The 27204-nt window shown below is 49.8% G+C and overlaps 1 protein-coding gene across 2 annotated transcripts; it reads right to left on the bottom strand.

Annotated features, from left to right (window-relative positions):
• Window positions 1–10837: 10837 nt before the first annotated feature.
• Window positions 10838–26716, bottom strand: SYT3 (synaptotagmin 3). 2 transcript variants are annotated; one of them, XM_074371012.1, is made up of 11 exons: window positions 26654–26716; window positions 25892–26022; window positions 24145–24310; window positions 19749–20274; window positions 17136–17523; window positions 16707–16925; window positions 13940–14060; window positions 13579–13750; window positions 13337–13469; window positions 11596–11663; window positions 10838–11396 (listed from the first exon to the last, which is right to left on the bottom strand). In XM_074371012.1, exons 3-10 carry the CDS (start codon window positions 24293–24295, stop codon window positions 11598–11600), a joined length of 1776 nt encoding a protein of 591 aa, XP_074227113.1. In that variant the 5' UTR covers window positions 24296–24310; window positions 25892–26022; window positions 26654–26716; the 3' UTR covers window positions 10838–11396; window positions 11596–11597. The 2 variants fall into 2 exon arrangements, with proteins under 2 accessions (XP_074227113.1, XP_074227114.1); XM_074371013.1 differs by having other exon boundaries at window positions 25892–26696.
• Between the last annotated feature and the right edge of the window lie 488 nt (window positions 26717–27204).

Below are 27204 nucleotides of genomic sequence, written 5' to 3'. Positions count from 1 at the left end.
TGCCTTTTGGGAAATGGATCCACCTAGGGTTAGTGGCTTTTTGTAATTTGTCCATCCCAGGGGCCTCTTTTGTTGTTGTTGTTTTGTAATTTTTCCCTTACAATGCCTGGAGACACTGCTATAGTGGAGAAGCAGCTGCCTGAGAGTGAAGGCAACACAGAGGAAGGCAGATGGGAGAAACAGGGAGACATGTTCCTGACAGCAATGTTTGAGCTCAAGATGCCTGATCCAGCCATTCCTGATGCTGGATCTAGTCCTGAACCTTTCAGTTACAGGAACCAAGAAATATGCACTCTCCAATTTTTTTTTTTTTGGCATAAACCAATTTTCACTGGGGCTCTGTTACTTGCAAGTGTGACAGGACTGACTGATATTGTGAGGGGCTGCCTATTGTCTCTTCTCATACAGCTCAGCACCCTCTCATTTCCCCTCCTTGGATTTTGAGTTTACTTAACTCTGAAATGAAAGAGGTGAATCGGCAGTTCTTCATATTTCAATGCCGACTGTATATACAGGATTTTAGAGGAATCCTGTTACAGGAAGTAGGGAAGGCAGAGTTTATCGACCCCATTCCACAGCTGAGATGATGGCAGCTGGGAGCGATTAAGTGATTTGTTCAAAGTCCCATAAAACAAGCACATAGAGCTGCTGGGATTCAGACCCAGGGCTCTATGGCTCCAAGTCCTGTGCTCCACTGACAGGTGGGGAAGCTGTGATCTGTACAAAGGGAGCAACTTTAAAATCACAGGAAGTGGCAAACGGTTAATTAGTGGCAGGCCCTTCTGATTTCCACCTGGTGCTCTTCCCTCTGCATCGTGCAGCCTCTTGGCTGGTATTAGCCATAAAAACATTTTGGGAAAAAGAAAGTCAACTATACTTCTCCCACACGACTGGTGTGTTAAGTGGGAGAGCTCTCTGTCCTGCGGCTTGCAGAAGTGAAAACTGGTGTGCCCACACTACCTCCACACCCTTGCCCTGGCCTCATGCCTGCCCCTGAATGCTGTAATGGCCACATGACTTGCTTTGGCCAATGGCATGTGGGTGGAAACAACCAAGTGTCAGTTCCGAATTTGGACTTAACTGGCCTGGCGTGTTGCCATTAGACCTCTGTGTCTCTGCTCTGGCCACCAGAAGCTTGCTGTGGGGGCTCACCCTCCTTGACCTGGGCCCCAGAATGAGACACCCGCAGTGGACCTGAGCCAGCCAGGCCTGCAGCCCACCACAGAGCAACCCTAGCCAAGCCAGGCTAGAGTAGCTGGCACATAAGCAGTAACACATGATTATTATTTGAAGTTGCTGAGTTTTGGCTACTCGTTATATAGCAAGAGTTGAAAGTTACAGGAAGTGTTTATTAAAGTTAAAATGAATATACCCACCAGTGACCTGATGATTCTGCCTCTCCTTATTGACCCGAGGGAAACATACACGTAGCCGAGGAAACCTATATGGAGACATCACAGCAACATTGTAAGAGCAACGAAACCAAAACTAACCCAGATGTCCAGCAACAGGAGAACAGACAAAGAAACCCGAGTTGTCTGGGATACCACTGCGGCTCTTAAAAGAAATGGTACAGTGCTAGTTAAATAAATCTGGATAGATTTCCAAGACATACTGTTGAGTTAAAAAAGCAAGCTGCAGAACAATATGTACAGTATGATCCCAGTTATGTTAAAACACACTCACATGCTTGCTCAAAACAATACTACTCATCTACTACACAATACTATGCATACACTATATTACTAGACATATGCACACACTTATGCACAAAGACCTGGAAGGACTCACCATAAACGAGTAACAAGGGTCACTCCCAGGGGAGAGACTGGAGAGGCGATCAAAGGGGACTTTAGCTTGATCTGTTACACTGTTTTTAAAAAGCAAGGGCAGTCTTTCCATACATGACTCGTCCACTTGGAAAATAAGTTTCTAAAAGGGAAGGAATATATATGAATATATGTACATATATGCTATGAATACAAACCTAAGGTTCTATTTTAAATGTCCTGGAGAAGCAGACGGACCTAAATTCTAATCCCACCTCTGCCACCAGTTAACTGTGTACACACATCACCCCATCACTCTGAACTTCTGCTTTCTCATTTGAAAACAGGGCTACTCAATTCTATTTACTAGGGTTGTCATGAAAAGTAAACAATAATGTATGTAAAAGTCCAAGGATAGCATCTGACAGGGAGTATGTGTTCGACTAAATGTGGACTGCCTTCCCTTCTGTTTCCCAGCCCCTCCTCACCCTAACGTGCCTCTAACCCGGCAGCCCAGCCGGGCAGCGGCTCCTCAGCACCTGCCCCGCCCCACCCCACGGGGGGGGGAAGAATGACGGCTCCCCAAAGGAGCATCTCAGGTGTTCCATCTGGGGTCACGTTTTTCTCTTTTCTACCTCAATTGTTTCCTAAAGGACATCTTTTACTAAGGACCTGCTGCTGGTGGTAAACGCTCTTCATTTTTTAAAATCCAAAAATGTATTTTGATCTCATTCTCAAGATTTATTTTTCGGCGGGTAAAAAATTGGCAGTTATTTTTTTATCAGCACAATGATCTTATTCTGGCTTGGCTTCCATGGTTATCATTGAGAACTCAGTTGTTATCTAACTAACTATGCATCTTTTGACTGACGTCTGCCTTCTCTAGCTGCTTTTGAGATCTCTTTGCCTTTGGGTAGTCTTCAAATATACAGTCCTGTTTCTAGGTATGGATTTCTTTATATTTATCTTGCTTGTGATTTATTGGGTTTCTTGAATCTTTGGGGTACAGTTTTCCATCAAATCTGGAAAAATTTGAAAAATTCACCACTATTTCTCTGTTCCTCTTGCCACATTCTCATTCTCCTCTCCTTTTGGGACTCTGAATAAAATATAGATAAGACCCTCCCACTCTATTCCCCATGTATCTTAACTTCTTTTCGTATGTTTTCTGCCCTGTCTCTTCCTGGAGCATTGTGAATAATTTCTTTTGACTCATGTTCCAATTCATGATTTCTCTCTTCAGCTGTTGCTTTTAATTTTAGATCTATTCACTAAGTTTTAAGCTTCTACTAGTTTTGTCAGTTTCAAAACATCTAGATAAATTTTATGGTTTCTTGGTCTGTGAACAAAATGGCACTCACTTGATGTTGGCCTGATAATTCCAATATCGCAGCTGTTTAGTGGGTCTGTTTCTAGTGTCTTACTTCTGCTGGCTCTTGCTCCTGGGACTTTGTCTACTTGGTTACAGCTGACTGTGTGCCACTCCCTTTCCTTGAAAACATGTTTACAGGAATGATTTGGACCTTTAATGAAGGTTCTTTTCACCAGAGAAAACTCTGTGTGTGTGTGCTACTGTCAAGAGGTTAGAAGTGGCAGGTGGAAGGGCATAGCTCAGTGTTAGAGCATGCTTAGCATGCAGGAGATCCTGGGTTCAATTCCCAGTACTTCCTCTAAGAATAAATAAATAAGTAAATCTAATTACCTCCTCCCACCAAAAATAAACAAAACAACAATAAAAAAGAGGTTAGAAACACTACTAGTCTGAAAGCAAACTAAATTCACAACCTGAGGTCTCTCGGACCACTGGTGTAATGGACTGTACATTCACCCGTGAGGGTCAACTTACTTCTGGCTTCCTTTACCTGGAAGGTATAGCCCTTGTTTTCTCAGTTTAATGTGGATTTCCTACCTTGGGTGGGCCCTAAGGTTTTTTTTTTTATTCCCTTCATCTAAGAAGCCATCAAAGTAAAAGTTCAAATTTGCCAGGATTATAAAATTCCCTCAGGGCAGAAGGGCTCTGATTATTTCTCTGTGTTTTTTTATTTCCTTTCACCATTATGGCCTGGTGAATCTTGTGAGACCTACAATGCTTCTAAGACTTAAAAAAAAGTTCTTTTTTCCCACCATCCAGTAGTTGTTTCAGTGGGGGGATTGATCTGAATAACCTAGCCTGGCATTATCAACAACTTCAATTACGCTGTCCTCTTAGCTTTGCTTAATTTTTCTACTTAGCATTTACCACTACTTGACATTACATATTTATTCGTCCACCAACTAGGTTGAAATCTCTGCACGTACTTTTAAAAATTGAAGTGTAGTTGATTTACAATGTTGTGGTAGTGTCAGGTGTACAGCATGGTGATTCAGTTATCCATGTATATAGATACATTCCTTTTCAGATTCTTTTCCATTATAGGTTATTACAAGACATGGGTGCACATACTTTGTTTTGTTCACTGATGTTTCCCCAGCAGCCAGAATAGTGTCTGGCACAGAAAGAGTACTCAATATTTGTTGAATGAATGAATGAATTAAAAAAAGTTTATTTTGCAACTTTTTGTGCTGCGGCTAAAGCGGGCCAAAGTAAGATGACTGGGGGATTCAGAAACATGGTCACAAATCTAGAATCTGTGTGGAGACCTTTCAAAACACAATCCCAAATCAAAGCCACAACGTACCCACGTGGCATAAAGAAGAAAGCTTCAGCCTCCTTGGTTTGCCCTACTTCCCAGGATCAGGTGTTAGTCTGGGTAGTGGGTCTCAGCTGGTATCCAAGGTAGGTCTGTCCCTTTTACTCTTGAGAACTTTGTTCACTTCTCCACTCATCCCTGTTTAGTCTGTCATCCTTATCTCTCACCGAGCCTCAGGTGACTCTGACCCTCTCATTTCTTTTTCCTTGGCTCTTGTCTCTCTGTTCATCTCTATGACTTGGTCTCTTTGTGTCTCTTTCTTTGTTGTGTCTTGGTCATATTCTCCTTCTGTCTCTGTCCTCCTCTGTAAGATTCAATTCCAGCATTTCTGACTCTGCCCAGAGCCCTAGTCTCTGGCTTTACCTCCAGCACATCCGCCAAGCCAACCTCTGTCTTGGTCACCAATCTCTCTATCTCTGCCCCACTTCCTTTACTGGTCTCCCTGCTTTTGATGTTTCTGCACTCTCTCTGTCTCCATCACCTTTGTCACTGTCCCTTCTGTCACCCTCCTCTCTGCTTCTATTTCTTCATCGGTCACTGTGTCATTGAACATGCTCTGTTACTCCCACTCTGGTGCTGTCGCCATGATTGCTCCTCCCTGAGTCTGTACATTCTGTTTGGGTTCCCTCTCAGTCTGTCTCTGTGTCTGTCTCCTCTCTCTCTCACTCTGACCTTGTCTCCTCCCACTCTGAATCTGCCATCTCGGTGCCCCATTCTACTTCTGCGCCCTCTCTTCCCCTATTTCTGTCACGATCTCCTCTCTGCCTTTGAACCTCCTAGCTCTGTCTCTGCGCCTCTACTTCTGTTCCCTCCGTCTCTCTCTCTCTGCTACCTTCCATTCTCTCCCACCCCTCTGTAGATTGCTCCACTCCTTATCTAATATCATTTTCTGTGTCTCTAACATTGTTACCTTCCTTTATCTCCACCCGCTCTGCCCAAAGATGTCCTCTTTGCCCCTGTCACTGTTGCCTTCAGCTTTGTCTCTGGCACCTTTCCCTCTGTTTTTGTCACTTTTCCCTAAATTACTTCCACCTCTTATCTCTGTCTTCCCTCTCCCTCTGTCTCTGTCCTCTGTCTCTTGATCGCCTGAGTCTGTCTTCTCTGTCTCTGTCACCTTCGGCCACTGCCCCTCATCTTTCCCCTTTATCATTGTCCCCTTGGTTTTTGTCCCTTCTGTCACTGTCCTCTCCCTCCTCATGACACTGTTCTGTCTCTATTACTGTCCTCTGGGTCTCTCTCTCTTCTTTCTTAGACCCCTCGGTCTCTGTCCAAGACTCTTGAGGTCTTTGTCTCTGGGCCCTTCCCCTTGTTGCATCATTATCTCCCTCTGTCGCTTCCTGCTTCTCCATCACTTCAGCTTTCTAACGTGTCTGAATCATCTTCTGTTTCAGTAGGTGTGCATATGTGGGGGTCTCTGTCCCTTGGGAACGCTTTCTTCCAGTGTGTCTCTGGATGTCCACCTCCGGGGCTCTGCCCCTCAACAAGACTTTTATGGGGCCATATCCACTCCTAGGCCTTTTCTGGGACTGAAGGGCTTGCCTCAGTCCATCTGCCAGTTAGTGTGGCCGTCCCCGCCGGGAGCCTCTCGCCTCACACCTCGGCTCAGGCCCTTTCCCGCCTTTTATCGCGCTCACGCTAAAAAAAAAAAAAAAAAAAAAAAAAAAAAACAGAAACACGAGCGCATGCGCACCAACCGCTGCTCTGGAGAAAGTGCGCGCGACCCGCCAGCGGGCTCGCAGGAACTTGCGCGAACCTGCCTTCGAGCTCACGCTCTCCAGGGACCGGGTCCGCAACTAGCGACGTCACGGAGGCCTTGCCCCGCCTCATTGGCTGCCTTCAACCAGCACGCGCTTGCTGGAGTAAGTGGCCAAGCGTCGCCAAGCGCCAGGTGGCGCTCAAGCATCCGAACTCAGAGACCCTGCAAGCCCTATAGAGACTGGCGTCGTCTTGGCAACTCTGCCTCATCTAATTGGACACCTGCGCTGTTTGGTTGGCTCCGCTCATCTGATTGGATGTCTGCTGAGTTAATTCCAGTATCTGATTGGATGCGAGGGAATTTTGCTCTTCCTTTTCTCTCGGCATTTCTTGCTCCTGGTCGGGTTTCTGGAGATGGAAAGTGACTTGAGTCGCCAGGGGGCGTGAGGGGTGTTGCACCAGGCACTGGAACTCTGCCGAAGTCAGCTGACCAGATTGGCTCTCTCTCGGTTACAGCCTCCCTTTCCTCCGCCAGAGGGCGCCACAGTGTGCTGGCCCCTTGGAGGCCTTGGTGACTGGTGACGTCCCTGGCGAGCCACTCTTGATTGGCTACATCTCTGCACTAGCAGTCATAACGAACGTCTAGAGAACTGTGTGTAACACAGGAAGAAAGAAACTGTGTGCCCAGGAATAATGAATGACCTTGGTCACAAATACTTCAATATGCAAAGGGCATTCACTTTCATTATTCCTTCCAATCTCCATAATCACCCCTAGACGTGCAAACTATTGTTAAATTGGACACCGACTGCAGCTGTGGACCTGTATAATGGGCGCCTGTGGTGTTTTGCCTGGTCGGCATCTGTTATTCTTTAAAAAAATTAATAGGTTTTCTTTTTTTAAATCAGTTTTAGGTTTACAGAAAAAAAAAAAAAAGCGAAAAGTACAGAAAGCTCCCTTATACCCTAATGAGAACCATATACCCTAATGAGAACCATGTACCCTAATTTCCTACGCCCTAATAGCTCTCTGCTAATTCCCTCTATTTTTGCAGTAGTGTGGTGCATTTGTTACAGCTGAAGGAAAATGCTGTGATTCCACTTATCTGATGAGGTACCTAGAGTAGCCAAATTCATGGAGACAGTAGAAGGGTGGTTGCCAGGGGCTGAGGGAGGGGTGGGGGGATGAAGAGTTGTACAATGAGTATAAAGTTTCCATTTTTGGAAGATGAAAAGAGTTCTGGAGATTGTTTGCACAACCATGTGAATGTATCTAACACTAATCAAGCTGTACTTTCAAAAGGGTTAAGATGGTAAATTTCATGTTGTGTATTTTGCCACAATTTAAAAAATTTTAATGCACCAGTTTTAAGCATATTCTTCAATGAGTTTTGACAAGTATATGCAGTGTCTGACCACCTCCACAATAAGCTACAGAACAGTTCCAACATCCCAAAGGATTCCGTTGTACCTGTATGTAATCAATCCCCCATCTCTACTCCCTTGGCCCCAGGCAACCCTAATCTGATTTCTGTCCTTATGGATTAGTGTTTCCTTGCCTACAACTTCATACAGATGGAATCATCCAATTTGTATTCTTTTGTGTCTGGCTTCTTTCACAAGACACACTGCTTCTGAGACTTATCCATGGTGCTATTGGTATCAGTAGGTAGTTTTTTGTTTTTGTTTTTGCTTTTGCTGAGTAGCATTCCATCCTATGGCCATGCAATTTATTTACCCTTTCCTATTGATGAGCAAACACTTCAGTTGCTTCCAATTTTCCAGATGGGGCTATCATGAATAAGGTTGCTATGAATATATGTGGAGATACATGTTTTTATTTCTCATGGGTGAATACTTGGGAGTGAGATTACAGAGTCACATTCACATGGTAAGTTCATGTTTCACTTTAGAAGAAACTGATAAACTCTTTTCAAGTTAGTTGTAGCAGGTTGAATGGTGGTCTCCAAAAGACATGTCCATGTCCTAACACCCCACAACCTGTGAAATGACCTTATTTGGAAAAAATGTCTTTGTAGATGTTGAATTAAGGATTTCTAGATGAAATCATCCTGGACTTAGAAGTGTCCCTAAAGCCAATGACAGGTGTCCTTAGAAGAAAAAGGCAGGGGGGAGGGTATAGCTCAAGTGGTAGAGCGCATGCTTAGCATGCATGAGGTCCTGGGTTCAGTCCCCAGTACCTCCTTTAAGAATAAACAAATAAATAAATCTAGTTACCTCCCCCTCAAAAAAAGTTTAAAAATTAAAAAAAGAGAGAAAGGCAGAAAAAAATGTAATGACACATTGATGACTGTAACCAACCTATGCATATTCCAAGCAAATTGGTGATAAAAATCGTCCTGCTTCTGTTTCCCTGGATTGAAACCCCTTTCTCCCGTCTGGAACAGCTGATACTTACACAGTAGGTCAGTCAATATGAAAACAATTATGAAGATCCTAATGTACAAGTATATTCTAATCATAAATAATAATTATTAGCAATTACAATCACCATTATTACCCATGTTATTAGCTAACGTTTGAGTCAGTTACTATATATCAAATACCATGCTAAGGGGCTCGTGTGCGTTTTTTCACTTAATCTGCATAACGCTCTTGTGAAGTAGGCATTATCATTTCTCTATCTTACAGTTAAAGAAATTGGGGCAGAGAGAGATTACATACTTTGCCCAAAGTCACAGAGATAATATGTAAAGAGGAGGAATTTGAGTTTAGGCTGCCTGACTTCCAAGGCTCACTTGGGTACCAGATAAACTTGTTAAAGCTAGTGGCATCATCAAAGATTGTATGAGCAAGAAACCGGCAGAGTATGACATTGATTTAAAGAATGAGTTTCTTTGGCATGATGGACTCTCTTCTTAGGAGTAATTTCAGAATATTTATTAGGTTAAAATCAACTTGCAATTCTTGTGGATGCTAACAGGCTGCACTGTTTACCTTTAAGCTGAACTTTACAAATGGTATTGTGCCTTTATAACTTTGACATTTATTAGGGTTTGAAAAGTGCAGCCCACTCTTTGAGAAAAGAGAGTAAACGTACACCTAGTTAGAGTAAGCAATAAAGAAAAAAAAATCAGTGTTATATGTGTGTTAAAATAGAGGAAATTGGGGAGGCAGATTTGAGACACAGAGCCACACAGGGGAAGGTGATGTGAAGATGGAAGCAGACATTGTAATGATGCATCTACAAGCCAAGGAACATCAACGATTTCAAGCAGGTACCAGGAGCTAGGTGAGAGGCATGGTATGGATTCTCTCCCAGAGCCTCAGAAGCAATCAACCCTGCTGGAACGTTGCCTTCAGACTTCTGGTCTCCAGAACTATCAGAGAACACGTTTTGTTCCTTTCAGCCAGCCAGTTGGTGGTAATTTGTTATGGCAGCCCCAGCAAACTAATACAGTGATTGTACCATTTTTTCCTGGTAGAATTTTTTGAGATGGTGTGTAAGGCCAACTGGGTGTGAATTAACATCGACTAGCAGAGGGTGGAATGTAATGGGCATCCAGTACTTTGAAGGGCTGTCCCACGCGCTGCCATGTGGTTCTGTTTGGGCGGCCAATCAAGGGACCCCTATGTTTTCTACTAAAGAGTGTTATGATTTCAGGAAATGAATTCACAGCCGGGCCAGAAGGGATGAGTTCCTGAGGGGTTCTGGGCCCATCCAGGTGAGATGGGCAGGGGAGGAGGAGTCAGCCATGGCAGGGGGTGGGCCCAAGGGCAAGTTTGCCAACTGGACACATGCTGAGCTGGAGGTGATTATCCAAGGCCTGAGCAGAACCAATCCAAATACTTTTCCTGAATGATAAGGATGCAGAGAAAGAGAGAGAGAGAGGGAGAATATCCTAATTTTGTTTCCTAATTTCTTGCAATTGCAATAGGTCCTATTAATTTCCTACCCAAAAATCATTCCTCTTTCTGTGCTTCCTCATTGGCAAAGCCCACACTCCGTGATACAGACTAGAAATGACAAATGCTCACTTTCCAAACTGCTTTGCAACCCAGGGTGGCCATAGAACCTAATTCCAGCAAATGATAAATAAGGAGAACCCTTCTGGGGAGAAAAAGGCAAACACATAAGGAGAGGCCCCATCCACGTTTTCTGTTTCAGATGTCACCCTATAAGAACAGAATGCATAGTGCCACTGCAGACAGTTTGTACTCACAAGGGGAAAGCAAAACGAATCTTAGGGATGCCAACCCAGTGCATGACATTGTTGAGCACCTGAACCAACCCTGGGACTGCATATCTTTGACAGTTTTGTTATGTGAACAGAAGAAATCTCTACCATTTCAGCCCCTTCTGTTGGGAATTCTATTTTCTGCAGTGGGAGGCAGCATGATAAGCCTGCAGTTCCAAATGGCCATTTATTACCATTGCAAAGACCTGCCTGAGAATGAAGTCAACAGAGGACAAAGTAGAATTCCTTGAACACCTGGATCCAACCATGCCTGAAGTCCTTCTGTATTCTCAAACTCACCATGTATGAACGTCTTTCAATTCTGCCTGTGGCTTACAGTAGTTTGGGTTGCATTTTGTGTCCTATAATCACAGTGGTCCTGGCCAACGTGAAATTTAAGAACTATGGCTCAGAGAAATCAATTAAGTTGCCAAATATCACCCAGCCAATGAATGAAACATTTATTTGAACGCAGAGCCCGGGTATTCCAACCCAGCATCCCAACCCAGAAAGGACAGGAGCCCCAGGTGGAGTGAGACCCACGGTATATGTTTATTCTGGCGTTGATAGCAGCAGCAGTGGGGAGGATCGGCCAGACGCGGGGTGTGGTGAACAGAAAGGGTAGACACAGGTGTGTTTGTGTGTCTAGGGGAACACGGAGGATTGGTCCATTGACATTCACGGCGAGAACGAGGGTTAGGACACCAAGTCTTGTACAAACAGCAAAGAGACAGAGAGACAGACAGACAGGGGTTTGGGGGGGCAGGGGTCCCCCAGACATGCATGGCCCCTCTCCTGGATGAAGAGCCCCGGGGAAGGGAAGACAGACACAGTGGAGACTGAGTGTCCCCCACCCTGAAACAGGGAGCTGGGCCAGCCTGCCTCCCACCCCCATGCCTCCAAGGGTGGAAGGACCAGCAGGCCCAGGGCTGCCCCGCACCACGCGGCTCGGACATTATGGCTTCGAGGAGATGAATTCATAGTCCGGGCAGGAAGGGATGGGGTCCCCAGGGGGTCTGGTTCGATCCTGGGCCTAGGCCAGACCTGCAGGACCCGACAGGGAGGAGACATCAGTGATGGCCGAGAGAGGGCCCATGACTTGCTGTAGCTCCATCACCACCCCAGGGATCAGAAGTCCCTGTCCTACGTCCTTCCGTCCTGAGACCCAGAAGTCCAGGCCTCCAGCCCCTCCTCCCTCAGACTCAGGAGTCCAGGCCCCCCATCCTGGGTCTGAGTTCCTTACCTTCACTCGGAGTTCTCTTTCTCTGACAATCCTTTGCTGCCTTTTGTGAAGCTGGTCAAAGTCTTTTCCTGAAGGGGGAAGTCCAGAAGGTTTGGGAGTGGGGGTCAGAGGAAAAACAATTGCTAGTCATCAACATAGTAAGACATCAAACCTGTTTTCATCATTTATAGTTCTCTTTTCTGCTCGGCTCTGAAGAGATGGAACAAATGGTATATTATAGTCCCATTCTACAGATGGGGAGACTGAGGCACAAAGAGGAATTCTCTGGAAATGTGAGGAGAGATGAGGCCACTGGGGTGGTGGAGAAGACCCTGCAGGGCCTCAGAGGACCTGAGCCTCTGTCTATCTGTCCACCTAAGTAGAGTCACAATCTTTTCAAAACTCACATCTGAGTTCTCAGGCCTTCAAATCCTCCACCTCCTCCCTGGAGAAATGTCCAAAGCAGGGCCCAACTAGCAGGAGGCCAAGTGAGGAATGGACTCCAGGCACAAAATGTAAGGTGCACCAAACTCAGTGATCAAGATAAGTGCTAGTGTAATGCAATCTTTAAAAAAAAATAAAAATTAATGCAAAAAACCCCATGATGAGCAAAAGATGAACTGTAAATAAAGGCCAGTCCTGTGCCATTTTAGATAAAATTTAAACAACATTTATGATATTTATGTTTTTATTTTATTTATCTAAAATTTAAATTTATTAAAAATTAAAATTTATTTTAAATTTTAGATAAAGGTAAGTTCCTGGGCTCAGGAACCTAAGACAAAAGTCAAAATATGCACCTGATTTTTCTGTATTTTTAGTGTTTTTTCCGTATTTTTAAAGTGTTTTTTCCATAAGATTAAAATAATTGAAAAAACTTGGAGAGTAAGTGTAATGCAATTCACATTATTTTAAATCTAAATGTTTTATTTATACCCTACAAAGAATTTAGTGTAATTTTACTTTCTTGGTTTTAATGACAGCAAATTCGTGAATAGTTTCCAAATCTACTTCTTTGCTTTCCTTGGTTTCAAATGCGAAAACAGCAATGTTTGAAAATTTCTCTTGACCAAGTGATCTTAAGTGAGCATTAATTTTTAATTTAAAAACTGTCAGGCTGGTTCTTAGGTGACCCACAAGGCTTGTGTCTGCCTGTCTCCCTTCCCTCTCTGCTCCAGGCTCACCACGGACACCTGCTTCCTCCCGGATTTGGAGAAATGTGCAGCCCTGCACTCTCCCTCCAATCATCTCCTTCTAACTTGCACCTAAGACCATTCCTTCTCAACCTTCAGGCCTCTCCTCAAATGTCACCTCCTCCGAGAGGCCCTCCGGGAACCCCTAATCTAAAAGGCAGCCTCCATTCCCCATCCAGATTCCTTTTACTTCCAAGACTCCTAAACGTTTTGGATCACTGGGCGAGGGTGGGGTGGGGTGGTAATTAACACGATGATCTTTGGTCTGCCGCCCTGTGAAAATTTCTGTTCTGTTCTATTTCAACTTTATTTTCTTATTCATTTCAAAAAAAAAAAAAGTTGATCCCTGCCCAGTAAACCACAATCTACTAATTTTCACAGCCTGCTTTAAATAACAAACAAGCAAAACCCTGCTCTATTAAGTAACTTGCTGTAAGTCACACAGCTTAAAGTTGGTAGGGCAGGGATTCGAACCCAGGCTGACTCCGCAGTCCACAAAGACACGTGGTGCGTCGAGTGAATGAAGGCGCTAATGGCCGGGTGAGGGGCCCTGGGTGGCGCCCACTCACCTCCACCAGCTGATGCCAGTGCTCCACCGGCTTGCGCGGGTTGGCCAGCATCTCCGCCCAGTGCTCGCGGCCGTGGGGGTCGGCGGCGTCGGGGCCCACGCGGCACACGCCGATCACCTCGTTGTGTCCGATGCTGGGGGTCAGGGATGGGGGTCGCTGAGCACCGGAGAGGTAGGGAGGCGGGCTCGGCCCCACCCCCTGCCACCCCGCCCCGGGCCACGCCCCGGGCCACGCCCCCTCACCAGTCATAGTCCACCACCGCGATGCTGAGCCCCACGTTCTCCACGCTCTCGGGGGCCACGTCGAACACCAGCGCCTCGTTGTACGTGGGGTTCAGTGTGTTCTTCTTGATGGAGGTTTTCCGCTTCTTCAGACGCCGCCCCTCGCTGATCAGAGAGGCCTTCACGTAGGGGTCTGGGGGCGGGCGTGGAGAGCACTGAACCGCGATGTCCTCCCTCAGATCTGCCTCCGGACCTCAGACCCCTCTTCTCCCAGACCCAAGGGTCTGGGTCCCCACCCTTTTCTCCCCCAGCCTCTTCCTCCCTCAGACCCAGGAGTGCCGTCGCCTCCTCCCTCAGATGCCAGTGCCTTCCTGCAACCCACCTGAGAAGCCAGTGAGGTCCATCGCTTTGAGGTTAGAGGCTTTGATGATGGTGACGGTGAGGCGCCCGGCCGTGGGGAGGTAGCAGAGTGAGAAGTTGAGCTCCCCAAGATCTGCTTTTTCCTGCAGTTGGGGCAAGAGGGTCCATGATGCCCTTCCTCAGCCTCCACCTGTCTCCCCCTGACTTCCCTCCCGTCTCCAGCCTCCAGCTCTCCTCCCAGATATCCAGGGCTCAGGTTTCCGATCCACTTAACAATCTGACTCCGGGCCAAACCCGGTAACTCCCCGGCCACAGCTGCCCGCCACCGTCAAAGCCTATTTGTTCTGCAGGGAAGATTGGAAGAGGCATGGGCTGGGGGGTGGCGGGGAGCAGGGGAGGGACACACACACACAGAAGGACACCGTGAGAAATAGACTGAGACAGAGATGCAAACCCTGAGAGATACAGTTAGAAAGACAGACCCACAGAGTTCTAAAGTCAGGAAGACCTAGACAGCAGGACAGAAGCCCAGAATAAAGGAGAGGGAACAAAGACTCCAGACCTGGCAGTACAGAGACTTTGAGGTGGGGATGGGGGAGAAGAAGCATAGACCAGAGGGAGGACAGAAGCCTGGGAGGGGACAGAATCCAGGGGGCAGGACCAGAGATGCAGAGAGTTGGGGCAGAGAGTTGGTGGGGGACATGGAGACCCAGAGAGAGTGATAAAGACCCAGAATGAGAGAGAGAAACAGAGAGAGACTGACACACAGAGAGGGACAGAGGTCTAGAGAGAGTGGGGCAGAGGTCAGTCTTAGGGCAGGAGACAGCCAAGAACCAGAAGGTAGCTACAAGGGAGGCAGACCGTCCACACTGACACACACAGATAGACTTGGGGCAGTGGTCAGGGCCAGCCAGGACATACAACCTGTCTGTCCATCTGGTCCTTCAGCCTCATCTCAGCCCCTCACTTCCCAATCATGCTGATGGGGCCCCAGGTCCCTAGATTCTCCACTCATTTCCCTCAATTTCTGTTCCCTCTACTTAGAATACCCTTCCAGCTGGCAAGCCTCAGCTTAACTGTCACCTCTTCCCACAAGCTCCCAGATTCCCTGAAGCCCTGAGCAGACACTCCTCCTGGGTGTCCCCTAACGCTGGCCCCTGACAGCAAACTGTGTGGCCACCTAGACCTGCGGCTCTCAGGACTGTCTGGAGTCCCTGGGGTCTGGATGTTGAAGAAACCAGCTGTTGAGGGAATGAAGGAATAAATGAAAGAATGAGCGATACCTGGGGCAATCATGAGGAGAGAAAATGAGCGGTGACACAAGGAGAAAAATAAGAATGCAGGAGAGGACCCTCGGGTGGGGAGGGGGTTGGTGGGACAGAGGGGGGCCCTGGGGACCAGGAACCTACGATGAGGCACAGAGTTCTCAGAGGCTGGGCTTGAGGACTAAGCAAGCGGGCTGCAGAGAGCCCCGTGAAGCAGACTTTAGATACCACACTTCATCTTAGCCAAAAGGCCGAGAAGCGATTGAAGGGGATTTTAAGAAAAGCCATATTCACCTGGTCAATTAGGTTGTTGTACATCAGGAGAAACTGAGGCTCAAAAACAGAAAGGGCCGTGAGCAGGGCCACCAGGTGGGCAAAATCAGCCCTCTCCTGACATAAGGACAGCGTTCAGCCCCTCCCCCCAACACACACACACACACACACACACACACACACACACACACACACACAGCTACCCCGGATTGCAGAGAGCTGGACTGTTGGAAAACCCACAGATTGGAATTGAGGAGGCCAAGGAGTTGGGGGTCTGAAGTTTGGGTGGGTGGAAGGGGTCAGGACACCCAGTAAAGACCTAGGAGCTGGGGTGGGGAGGGTAGAGCTCAGGGGTAGAGTGTGTGCGTAGCATGCACGAGGTCCTGTGTTCAATCCCCAGTACCGCCATTAAAACAAACAAACAAACAAACAAACAAACAAACCTAAGTATCCCCCCCCAACACAAATAATTGATTAAAAAAATAATAAAAGAAAGACCAAGGAGCTGGGCTCTGGGAGGGACTGGATGTCCAGGAGAATGAGGTTGCAGGAAGTGAGGAAGGCGGCCAGTGGGGAGGTATTGGGGGGGTGCGCCCTCCAATCTGGGTGCTGGGAAAACTGGGGAGATGTCAGGATACTGGGGAGTCCAGGATATCTGAGAGGCTTGGGGAATCAGGCTGTCAGGGTTCTGGTGGAGACCATGAAGAAACGAAGGATTCGATTAAATTAAAGAATTTGAAGTTCAAGGGTTTGAAACCAAATGTTCAGGAATCAGAGGGGTTGGGGATTCAGGAAGTCTGGGAATTGGAAAGTCTGGAGGTTGGAATGGAAAGGAAGTTGGAAAAACAAAAGCCAGAAACTCTGGGGTCAGGAAGTTAGAGTGTCAGAAATCTGGGATCAGAGAGCAGAAATCATGGGGTCACAGCACTGAGTTTCGCTAAAGCTGGCTAGTGGGTATGTGGGCGTCTATTACAGTTTTCTCAATGGTGACCGTCTGACGTCAAGGTTGGGGGTCAGAAGTTGGGGGAATCTGGGTCCCAGACACCATGCTAACACTTGACAAAGTGCACAGGGGGAGTGTGGGGTCTAATATATAATTCTCTACTCTTGCTTGCACGTTTGCAATAGTTTGCAATAAAATAAAATGGAAAAGAGAACTCCAGGATCAAGGAGATATAAGGTGGTGAAGTGGACGGCAAGCAAACCCAGGGGTTCCCGGTCCCTGTTAGGCGGGATTCAGGAGCCACTGACCGAGCCGCCTTCCACGATGTCCCTCCACAGCGGGCGGTCAGGCGGCTGCTCGGCCAGCTCCAGGAGGTTGTCCAGCACCACCTGGCCGATGAGGTCGTGCCGCGAGAAGCGATCAAAGTCGTAGACGCTGAAGTGCAGTTTGCGCTGGGCCAGCTCCGCGAGGGGCACCGAGAACTGAAATGTCTCATTGAACACGGGGTTCAGGGTTTTCCTGTGCACCTGGCGGGGGTGGGCGAGGGAGGGAGACAGACAGCATGCGCACTAGGCCCTCCTCCCTCAGACCCAGGAGTCCAGACCCCCAACCCCAATGCCCTCAGACCCAGGGGTCCAGACCCCCAGTCCCCTCCTCCCTCAGATCCAGGAGTTGGTACCCCCCCACCCCCGTCCCCTCCTCCCTGAGACCCAGATGTCCAGCCTGCGACTCCGGACCTTGGTCTGAAACTTCTTCTTGCGATCAGGCAGCAAGTAGATCTTGACGTAGGGGTCTGAGAAGCCGTTGGAGTCCTTGGCTGGGAGGTCCAAGGCCTGCAGGATCCGCACCACCAGCTGGTCGGAGCCGTAGAGGTATCGCAGGGCGAAGCTGATGCGGCCAGCGGGCGCTCCCGCGCCGGCCTCTCCGGAGCCCGGGGCCCCGCCGCCACGCCGGCCGCCGGGTCCAGTCCCCTGGTACAGCTCTGGCTTGATCTGCCCGATGAGCTTGGCTTTTTCCTCGCCGCCTGGTAGGGGTAAGGGTAGGGCAGGCGGCCGCTCCTCACTGCCCGGGTCCGGCTGAGGGGTCAGGGTCTGCTGGGTGAGGGGCCGGGGCAGGGCCGGATACCTGCGGAGGGTGGAGAAGACCAAGGAGGGGTCAGTGGCTCCCATCGTTGACCACATCTGAAGACCTGGGAGATTCCCCTCTTCCCCCTCACTAACCCCACAGCCAGGTGGCCACAGATCCCCACCTTTGTGCACTGTGACCTTGAGCAAGGGTGAGCCTTGTACTCTTGGAGCCTCAGTTTCCCCATCTGTATGAGGGGATGGTTGTCCCCTTCTCTAAGCTAGCTCTAGCCCAGACCCATGCACCCACCAGCCTCTAGAAGTCCCCTGACTTCAAGAGGTGACCTAGAATAAACTCTCTGTGGATCCAGACCCCTTGACCTCCCATCTGCCCTTCTCCAAATCTCCCCAACCTGTCTTGGCTCCAGCCTCATCCTCTCCCACCTAACCATCGCTCCACCTGGCCTGTTCTTTCTCTCTCAACTTCCTTTTTGGGCTGGCTGTGTTTGTAGAACATTCTGGAAGCCCAAAGCTCCATTCTTAAATCATTTTTACTGTCTCCTCCCCTTGTCACCCACACGCCTTTCCTGACTGGACAAGCTGTGCCCCAGGTTTCCATGACCATCAACAGCCTGGTGTCTGTTGAGCTAAATCTGTCTCCAGAGTTCCAGCCTGGTTCAGCCCCTGGCCTTGTCTGTCCATCAGACACCACATACCCCTCATGTTCCCCACTGGATTCAGTACCTTCTCCCAAACCCACTCTTTCTCCCAATTCCCCAGGATCCACCTAGATCTGCAAGTCACACACTGGGAGCCATCCTCAACCCCTCTCTCCCTCAATTCCTTTTCCTCCTGTCTCCCAGATTTCCCCATCACCATGGTTCCCTGCTCATCCATCTTCTCCCGCATGGACCAGCACACCCTGGCCCCTAGCTAGGGGCAGTACTTGGCAGCCATGACTGGCCATGGCAGCCCCAGCTGTGCTGAGAGGCAGGCACGGGGCTGAGGGAAGTGGGAGGGCACTGAGCCATGGAAAGGGATGCAGGGGTGAGACTCCTTCAGCTAAAGATCAGTGGGCCACTGGATGGTCCCAGGGTGACTTTAAGCAGGTCATTAACAGCCTCTGAGCCTCACTTTCTTCATCTGTATAATGGGGGAAAGAGGAATTTGAAACAGCGTATCCATCAACCTCTGCAAGGCCTCCCCAGAGACTTCAAACTGTATTTTCTATGAAGCCCTGGTCAGGCCCCTGGACAAGAACCACCCATGAACCTTCTGGGAGGCAGTTTTCCCCAGATGCTCCCCCGGGCCCTGAAATCAACAAGACCCAGGTAAGCTCAGGATCTCCCTCAAACTCACTCCCCTTCCTACATCCTCTGACAGCCCCACCATTCAGCCAATCACCAGACTAGACCCCTGGGTGCCGTCCTTGCCTCCTCCTGCCCCCTTCTACCCATAGCTATCTGTCCCCAGTTCTGCCCCTGACTCTCCTCCTTGTTTCTTCCTCCACCATCCGATAACCTCTGCTTAGCCTTGTCCTCTCCTGCCTGGACTCTTGGCCTCCAGTCTGTCCCCTGTGTGACCCCAGAGAGGTCTTTCTACACCCAGAGCTGACCTCTGCTCACAGTCCTCTGTGGCTCCCTAGTGCCCTAAGACCAAGTCCCAACCTCTCAGTCTAGCATTCAAGACCCTGCATGGTCTGCCCCCCATCCCCCTTATTCTGCTTTACTGCAGGCCTGCCTGGCTGGTCCAGGACAGCCCATCTGGGGACCCACTTCCCCTGGATTGTGAGTGACATGAGAGCAGGGTCTGTCTGCCATGCTCACCTCTATTTTCCCAACACCCAGCTTAGGTCTAGCTCATCTTAGGTGCTCAACAGACACGTGCAGAATGAGAAATAATGGATGAATGACCTGCAGGTCCCACCGCTAATCCTGGCTTTGGGTTAAAGAGATGAATTGCTTTGTGCCTCAGGAACTTGGGATCTAATTGCCATTCTCATTCACCTTCCTGATCCCGAGGTCTTGTCCCTCTTCTCCTTCCTCTGGATCCAAGAGCCTGGACTTCTAGACCCCTCCTTCCTCAAACCCAGGAGTCTGGGGCCCCAGCCTCCTCTTTCCCCAGGATTCAGGAGTCCACGCCCCAAGCTTCCTCCTTCCCCGGGCCTCAAGGGTCTGGACCTCCAGGCCGCTCCTCCCCCAGGACTCAGGAGAGTCCTAGATGGGAAAGGACACAGAATAGGAACAGAAGTTCCAAGTGGATCCCCAGCCCAGTAGCCTGTCTCACCTGGTGGCGGGTGCCAGGCTTGTGACCTGCTGATGCGACTGGGCACTGGGCAAGCCCCCCCCACTGGGGGGCAGCAGGAGCAGCCCAGAGCCTGCTCCGCCCTCAGAGGGCAGCTCAGGAGATGTCTGGCTTGGTTTGACCCCAGCGGCTACGGCGGCGGCTGCAGCCTCTGGATACGAGTCCATGTCCAAGTAGGAGGGCTCAGGGGTGTCTGAGCCCCCCAGGCTGCCTGGTTCCAGCAGCTCAGCGAAGGGCGGATGGTGGGCCGTGTGGGCATGGTGGTGGGGGCCCCCCAGCAGGGGATGGCCGCCCAGACCAGCCCCTAGGTGGTGTCCACCGCCGCCTACCAGGCCTGCCAGCCCGACCCCAGGGCCTAGGTCCTTGCGCAAGGGGCCACCGCCCACCGCCGAGCCTCCCTTGTCCCGCCAGGGCACCCAGCATAGCTTCCAGGACACGAAGAGAGAGACACCCAGAAGGACAATGCCACAGAACGTCACGATGACCGACAGCAGGCTCACGGAGATGTCTGGAGAGAGTGAGGACAAAGGTCAGGGGTCACGGTGGGGTCAGAGTTTATCCTCCCACTGCTGTCCCCAAAGAGCTAACCTGGAGGATTTGCCACACGCTGTCCTAAGCACTGTATATGATTACTTAGTATAAACTCCACGACTCCACAAGGGGGGCCTTTCTAGATAATCATTTTAAAGATGAGGAAACAGAGATGTTGAGTGACTTGTATGAGGCTGCACAGGTAGTCAATGACAGATGGGGGATTTGAGCTGGCAGTCTGTCTTCAGATTTTCTTCTCTTTTTATTCTCTTGATTGCTAGCCCCCACTGCCTCCGTATAAGCAGATACACCAGCCAAGGTAGGGCCAAGTTTACCCAAAAGGCTCAGAGATGGTCAAGGAGACAAGAGATTGCATGGCACAGTTAGTCAGGTCAGGGTTCAAATCCCAGCTTGCTGTGTGGCTTTGGGGACATATCTTAACCTCTCTGAGCTAGACAGTCCCCATTTGTTAAATGAGAAAAAAAAATCAGTCTGGCCTCCCATAGTGGTTTTAAGGAACGCAGACTGGCAAAGATAATAGCAAACATTTATTGGGAGGTGACTACATTCCAGGCACCTAAGTGCTTTATAGGCATTAGCTTTTGCTTTATAGGCAAAACCCCTAGGGGGCTGGCAATATTATCATGCCCATTTTCCACACAAGGAAACTGAGGCCAAGAGACACAAAGTTACCATAGACACAGAGTCCTATAGCTGGAACGGGGAGTCAGGATTGGTGTTTGGGGTGCCTGGCTCCAGAACTTGCTGTCTTCACCATTATGCTATCACACCTTGATATTTCCCAACATGTGGCAGTTCAGGTGTGAGTTTTTCTTAGAATAAGAAATCCTGTTGGGGCTGCCATGTGTACCCAACACCCCCGCCACCACAGCTGACATCTTCTGAACGCCTACTATGTGCTTATGTGCATTTCAGAGACACCCAAGGACAACCCATCTCTTTTTAAAATATGTTTGTCTTTTCTTTTTTTTAAATGGAGGTACCGGGGATTGAACCCAGGACCTCAAGCATGCTGAGCACGTGCTCTACCACTGAGCTCTACTCACCTCCCTGTTTGTCTTAAAAAAAATTTTTTTTTGCAGGGGGAGGGTAATTATGTTTATTTATTTATTTATTTATTTATTTATTTATTTATTTATTTATTCATTCATTTATTTTTAAATGGTGGTACTGGAGATTGAACCTATGACCTCATCCATGCTAAACATGTGCTCTACCATTAAGCTATACCCACCTCCCTGTTTGTCTTTTTAAAAAAATTTTTTTCTGAGGGGTGGTATAAATTAAGATTTATTCAGAAGTGGCAGTACTGGGGATTGAACCCACGACCTTGTCCATGCTAAGCATGTGCTCTATGCTAAGCATGTGCTCTACCACTGAGCTGTACCCTCCCCTCACCAACCCAGCTCTTGAACTGAAGGTTTCTGGCTCATTCCATAACTGGTACCAAGAGTGGGGGTTTTCAAGGAAACGTGAATTTGTTTTAGGGTGGATTCCTGGGTCTCAGTGTGGTAGAACACAGGGGAAATTCCTGCTCCGTACAGCCTATGAGTCATGGGGAACTGGGGGGAGGAGCAGGCAACTCAACCACTGGCAGCAAGGACAGCTTAGCGGAACGGCTGTGTCCTGTGACATCAAGGAGCTCTTGGTGGTGAGGGGATGCCCTCCAGTCCTGAACTGCCCAGTGAATCTAAGTCAGTGGTCCATACACAAATCCTCATGACACTGTGTCCAGGGGTGGTTGATCCCATTTTACATATAAGGAAACTGAGGCTCTAAGAGAGCAGAAGTGACCCTGCAGGGCCATCCAGTAGGCAGTGGCAGAACTCTGAGTTTCACACCCCACCCTATACCCCATAGGCTGTTCCTTTTGAAGAGATTGACATCTGCTTAGAGTTCTGGGGGCCTGTTAGAAACCAGAGCAAGGACTTTTCAGCCTCCTGAACATGGGAAGAATTGAGAAAAGGGGGCTATTTTGGAAGAGAAAGGGGAGAAAAACTGAGCAGATACTTTCCCCCACTGTCAGCCTGACCCAGATCCTCTCCAAGTCAAAAGGTCAATTCTCCAAACTCTGGTAGACTTCTCATTCCTGCATTCCTGTCTTCCTGGATGGGGAGCTGTTCGGGCTGGGCAAGGCAGTGTAGCTATGCAGCAAAATGTTCACCTTGCCCAAAGAAACGTTTGGCTCTTGATTGCTCCTGTGGGTGAAACTCTAAGCCTTTAGAATGTTCTGCCTGAGGGTTTTTATTTAACTGAGAAATCTTGGGCCACACCAGATGGTCTAGGTAACAATGCGATTGATGGTGGGGTCTTTGGACCCCGTGATATCAGCTTGACCTCTGGAGGGGCTGAGCCTCAGGTCAGCACGTGGGCTGTCAGCCATGTCTACATGACTGAGCCATAATAAAAACCCTGGGTACTGAGGCTCAGGTGAGCATCCCTTGTGGGCAGTCCTCCGTGTGTGTTGTCACACATCATTGCTGAGAGAGTTAAGCCCTGTCCGCATAACTGCATCAGGAGAGGACCAGTGGAAGCTCCCGCCTGGTTGCTCCTGCACCCAACCTTATGCCTCTTTTCCCTTTGCTGATTTTAATCTTCATCCTTTTCCTGTTGTAAAATGTAACCATGTGTGTACAACAGCTTTTATGAGTTCTGTGAGTCTTTCTAGAGATCACTGAACCTGAGGGTGGTCTTGGGACACCCCCCCCCCAAATTGCAGTAGTGTACTAGACTTCCTGGGGTTAAAATCTAGGGGTGGGAAGGTTATAGCTCAGTGGTAGAGTGCATGCTTAGCATGCATGGGGTTCAATCCCCAGTACCTCCATTAAATAAACAAAAAAAACTCCAAACCAACAAACCTAATTACCCCCCCCGAAAAGAAAAAAATAGATAAAAATAAAAAATAAAAATATTTAAAAAAATCTGGCTCTTCTGAGTACAGGCTTTGAGACAGTGCTCTCTGGACCTCGTTCCTCATCATGGTCCCCCGGACATCCTGCAAGTGAGATACTGAGCCCCACCCCAGCCCTCAGCAAGTGTGAGCATTGGTGTAACCTTCCAGCTCATGTTACCTCCAGACTCCTCATCTGGACGAGGGCACTCATGATTCTTCTAGCTCTCAGAACCCCGCTGCTTCCTAGCTGAGTGACCTGGAGCCAATCACCACCCTCCTGAGCCTGTTTCCTCTTCTGAAAATAGGGATTATAGGGACCACAAAGGGCCGTCGTGAGCAGTTGATGAAATACATAATGGACCTCGCACACTGCCTGGTACCCACTCGATGCTCAGTAAGGACATCCCAACATGTGTTGAATGACCACTGTGTGCTCAACTTGTTCTTAGCACTTCACCCCTGATATATCATTTGAGTTTGTCAGGTGCCCCAGGAAGTAGTCACTTTTATTATTCTCATTTTCCAGATAAGGAAATTGAGGTACAGAAGATGCCATCCATTTACTAAGTGGAGGAGGTGGGATTTGAACCCCGACAAGTCAGGCTGACTCGAGAGCCTGAGCTTCTAAGTAGCTATGTGAGGTGCTCAAAGATGCCTGAAGGGGATATATGGTAGCAGTGGGGTTGGGGGTGGGGGAGGGTGAGCAGGAGGCCCACAGAGTGAAATCCAAAAGGTCAAGGTCAAATGGACCACACAGCTCCTTCTCCTTAGATGAGAGGTTTGGGGGACCAGCAACAGGCAGGATGGAGGCAAGACTCTAGGAGGAACTGGCCCCACCAGGAACAGAAAACTGAATGTGTTCTCCTCTGAGACTCTGAAAATCCTGGTAGTAGTGGAAGCAGGGGGCTGGCCAAGATGGCTGGGGGTGCTGACCTGCATCTGGGCCCCGGGGATAGCCTCGGATTCGCAGGTCGTTGAACTCCTGGCACCTGTCACTGGTGTCGGCATCTCGGACCCGCGCACAGAGGTCTGAGACCAGGATGAGTGCCCGACGGCAGAGGTCATCCTCGTAGTCTCCTGACATGGTGGCCAGCGGGTCCTGCGCTTGGGAGGGGCCGGGCAAGGGTGCAGATGGGGAATGGGATGAGGGAGAGGGGGTGGGTAAAGGGTGAAAAGAGACAGAAAAGGAAGGATAGGCAAGGGAACAGAGATTGGGGGCAAAATGACAAGGGGACAGAGATTGAGGTTAGATGGACAAGGGGGTGGAGATTAAGGGAGGAGTAGACAAGGAAAAAGAAATTAGGGGCAAATGGACCAGAGGACTGAAATTCAAGGTAGACAGGCTAGAAGATAGTAACAGGGCTTGGGCAAGCAAGGGGTTGGGGAGTGGCGTGTAGAGAAGACAGAGAATAGAGACAGATGGACAAGGAGGAAGAGAATGGGAAGGCCAGTCAAGGGGCAGAGATTAAGGATGCACAAATAAAGGGATGGACAGACAAGGAGACAAAGATTAGGGGTGCATAGATGAAGAGACAGTATTTAGGGGTGGGCAGGCAAGGGAACAGCCATTCCTCATTCTTGCCTTCAATAAATATTCATTGAGCACCAACTACATGCCAGGGACCATGCCGGCTGCTGCAGATCCAGCAGGGGACAAACCCCATGCAGTCCCCAGCTTCCTGGTGTCACATTCCAATGAGAGGAGACAAAGAGTAAGCAAGTCAACAAACACACACAAACAAACATACACACATAAACACACAGTTCTCAGACTGTGAGAAGTGCTCTTAAAGAAACAGTTGGAAGATGTGTCACCAAGGGACCTGGAGGTGGGCAGTTGGGGGAGCTCTTTGAGACCTGAAGGGTGAGATGGAGCCAGGCACGGGTAGTCGGGCTAGAACAGGGAAAAGCTTTCAAAGCAGCAGGAACAGCATAAGCAATGGCTCAGAGTGGGAAAGGGCTAGGCAGTTCCGAGGAACAGGAAGGTGTAGACAGGGAGAGGACAGAGAGAGGGATGGATGGGGATAGAGAGAGATAGGAGATGATAATGTGTGGTGCTGGCTGGGGAGGGATGGAGATGAAGGATGCAGAGATGGGGACCAAGTTGAGAGAGGGGGAGATGAGGGGAGGGTAGACTGAGGTAATGAGAAGGACAGACTGGGGCCCAGAAGACAGGAACACATGAACAGACAGAGAGAATGTTAGAGATACTTGGGATGGACAAGCCCTAAAGAATGGGCTGGTGTATAATTCATGGGAGTGTGAGAGATGGGCGGACAGAGGGGCAGTGATAAGTGCCAGGCGAGAGTATGGACAGAAATATCTTTGCGAGACAAACAGTGGACGGGAGAATGGATGGGATGCAGAGATAAAGGACAGCCAGATAAGGGCCAGAGATCACAGGTGGACAAAAGGATACAGAGGAGGGCTGGGAGGACAGACATGGGTGCAGAAAGAAGATTGGATGCCGGTGGCCATAAAAGAAAGGGGACCAAGAGAAAGAGCTGGCTGTGGGGAGAAGGGGAATTAGCCACACATGGTTTGGAGCTAGACATCAGAGATGTACTGGAAGGAGGGTGCAGAGGAAATCAGAGATGGACAGATCGGGGCTCACAGAAGGACAGGTGTCGTGGGGTGCAGCAGAAGGCCAGGACTCCGAGACAGTCATGGTCAGACTCACCTGCACTTATCCCTGCCGTGTCCTGGATGGCAGCCGAGGCGGCGGCTGGCGGTAGCCCATGGGGGTTGCAGAGTGGACAAGGGGCTGCGGACCTGTCCCCACGAGCCAGGTGGTGGGAGGGGGTGCCGGGTCTGGAGGCCGCGGCCGTGAGAAAAAGCTCAGTTCGAGCCTCACATCTTGTCCTACTCGGGCCAGCTGCTCGACCCCAGGCGACCCCCGGGAGGTCCAGCCACCCCCTCCCACCTCCGGGCCCCCAGCTCCCGTTAAGCTTAGAGACTACAATTCCCGGCAGGCCTTGCGCTCGCGTTGCTGCGGCTTCATAGGCCAGACGCTGCAAGGGCTGATGGGAATTGAAGTCCTTAATGCCTCTCCCGGCTGCAGAGAGGATGGGAATTTTTTTGGAGGTGGGGGGGGTTAGGAGATGCCGGGGTCCCAAGGCGCTGCAGGGGAGAGGAATGATGTCTGGGACCTCGAGAGGCCGCGGAGTCCTAAGTTCTTAGGGGCCATGGAGTGGGTAAACCATCCCTACGCCCGGGGGAATCGGTGGGCGAGGTTGGGGTACACCCAGGTGTTTCGGGACCCCCCCTTCCAGGGCCACTTGCCCCTCCCCCGGGGCGGCCAGCAAGCGCTGCAGCACTCCCACTCCCCGGCCGGAGATTCGCGCACCTCTGCACCTATCCCCGCCCCCACTCGCAGGGGCTGCCCCCCAGGATCGGGCTGGGGCGGGGGCTGTGGCAGGGGGAAGGGGAGGAGCGGACTCACCCGGAGCCGCCGCCGCAGCCGCAGCAGCCCCGCGAGCCGGCCGCGGTGCCCGCTCGGCTCCTCCCCCCGCCCCTGTCGCAGGTCCGCGGCTCCTCCCCCTGCAACCCCTCCTTCTTTCCCTCGGAACCTGCGGCTTGAAAGCCGAAATCGCGCGGCTGCAGCGAGGAAAGAGGGAGGTTTCCTGGGACCCAGCATCAGAGACCCAGCTCACTTCCACAGCCAAGGATGCCGAGATCTGAGATCATGACCCTCTGCTCCCCCAGGATCCAGGGGTCACGGCCCCCCACTCACTCATCTCTCAGACTCAGAAGTCCAGGATCCCAGTCACCTCTTCCCCGAGGACCCAGGGTACTGACATTCCAACTCCTTCATTCTTAGATCCAGGAATCCATCCCTCCTGCTCCCTCCTCCCCCAGGAGTCTCGGCCCCCCAGCCCCTTTCTCCAGAGGACCCAGGACTTCAAGTCCTCTCGGAGGACCTCTGAGTGCTGATGATGGGAAGGGAGGCAGAGCCTCAGAATCAGCGGTCTCAAGTCTCAGCCCCGTGTGGAG

Source organism: Camelus bactrianus, chromosome 9 (assembly GCF_048773025.1).
Source record: "Camelus bactrianus isolate YW-2024 breed Bactrian camel chromosome 9, ASM4877302v1, whole genome shotgun sequence".
In the NCBI taxonomy this organism is placed as follows: domain Eukaryota; kingdom Metazoa; phylum Chordata; class Mammalia; order Artiodactyla; family Camelidae; genus Camelus; species Camelus bactrianus.
Note: the sequence above shows the minus strand (reverse complement) of the source record. Positions and strands in the feature narration are given on the sequence as shown.

Bases quoted from the DNA above. Each gene is read 5' to 3' on its own strand.
- SYT3 (XM_074371012.1), bottom strand. From the start codon at position 24,295: ATGTCAGGAGACTACGAGGATGACCTCTGCCGTCGGGCACTCATCCTG. The intron at 20,275-24,144 runs GTCAGCACCCCC...CACTCTCTCCAG, and splicing joins TCCCCGGGGCCCAGATGCAG to ACATCTCCGTGAGCCTGCTG. The intron at 13,751-13,939 runs GTGGGTTGCAGG...GCCCGCCCCCAG, and splicing joins GGACCTCACTGGCTTCTCAG to ACCCCTACGTGAAGGCCTCT.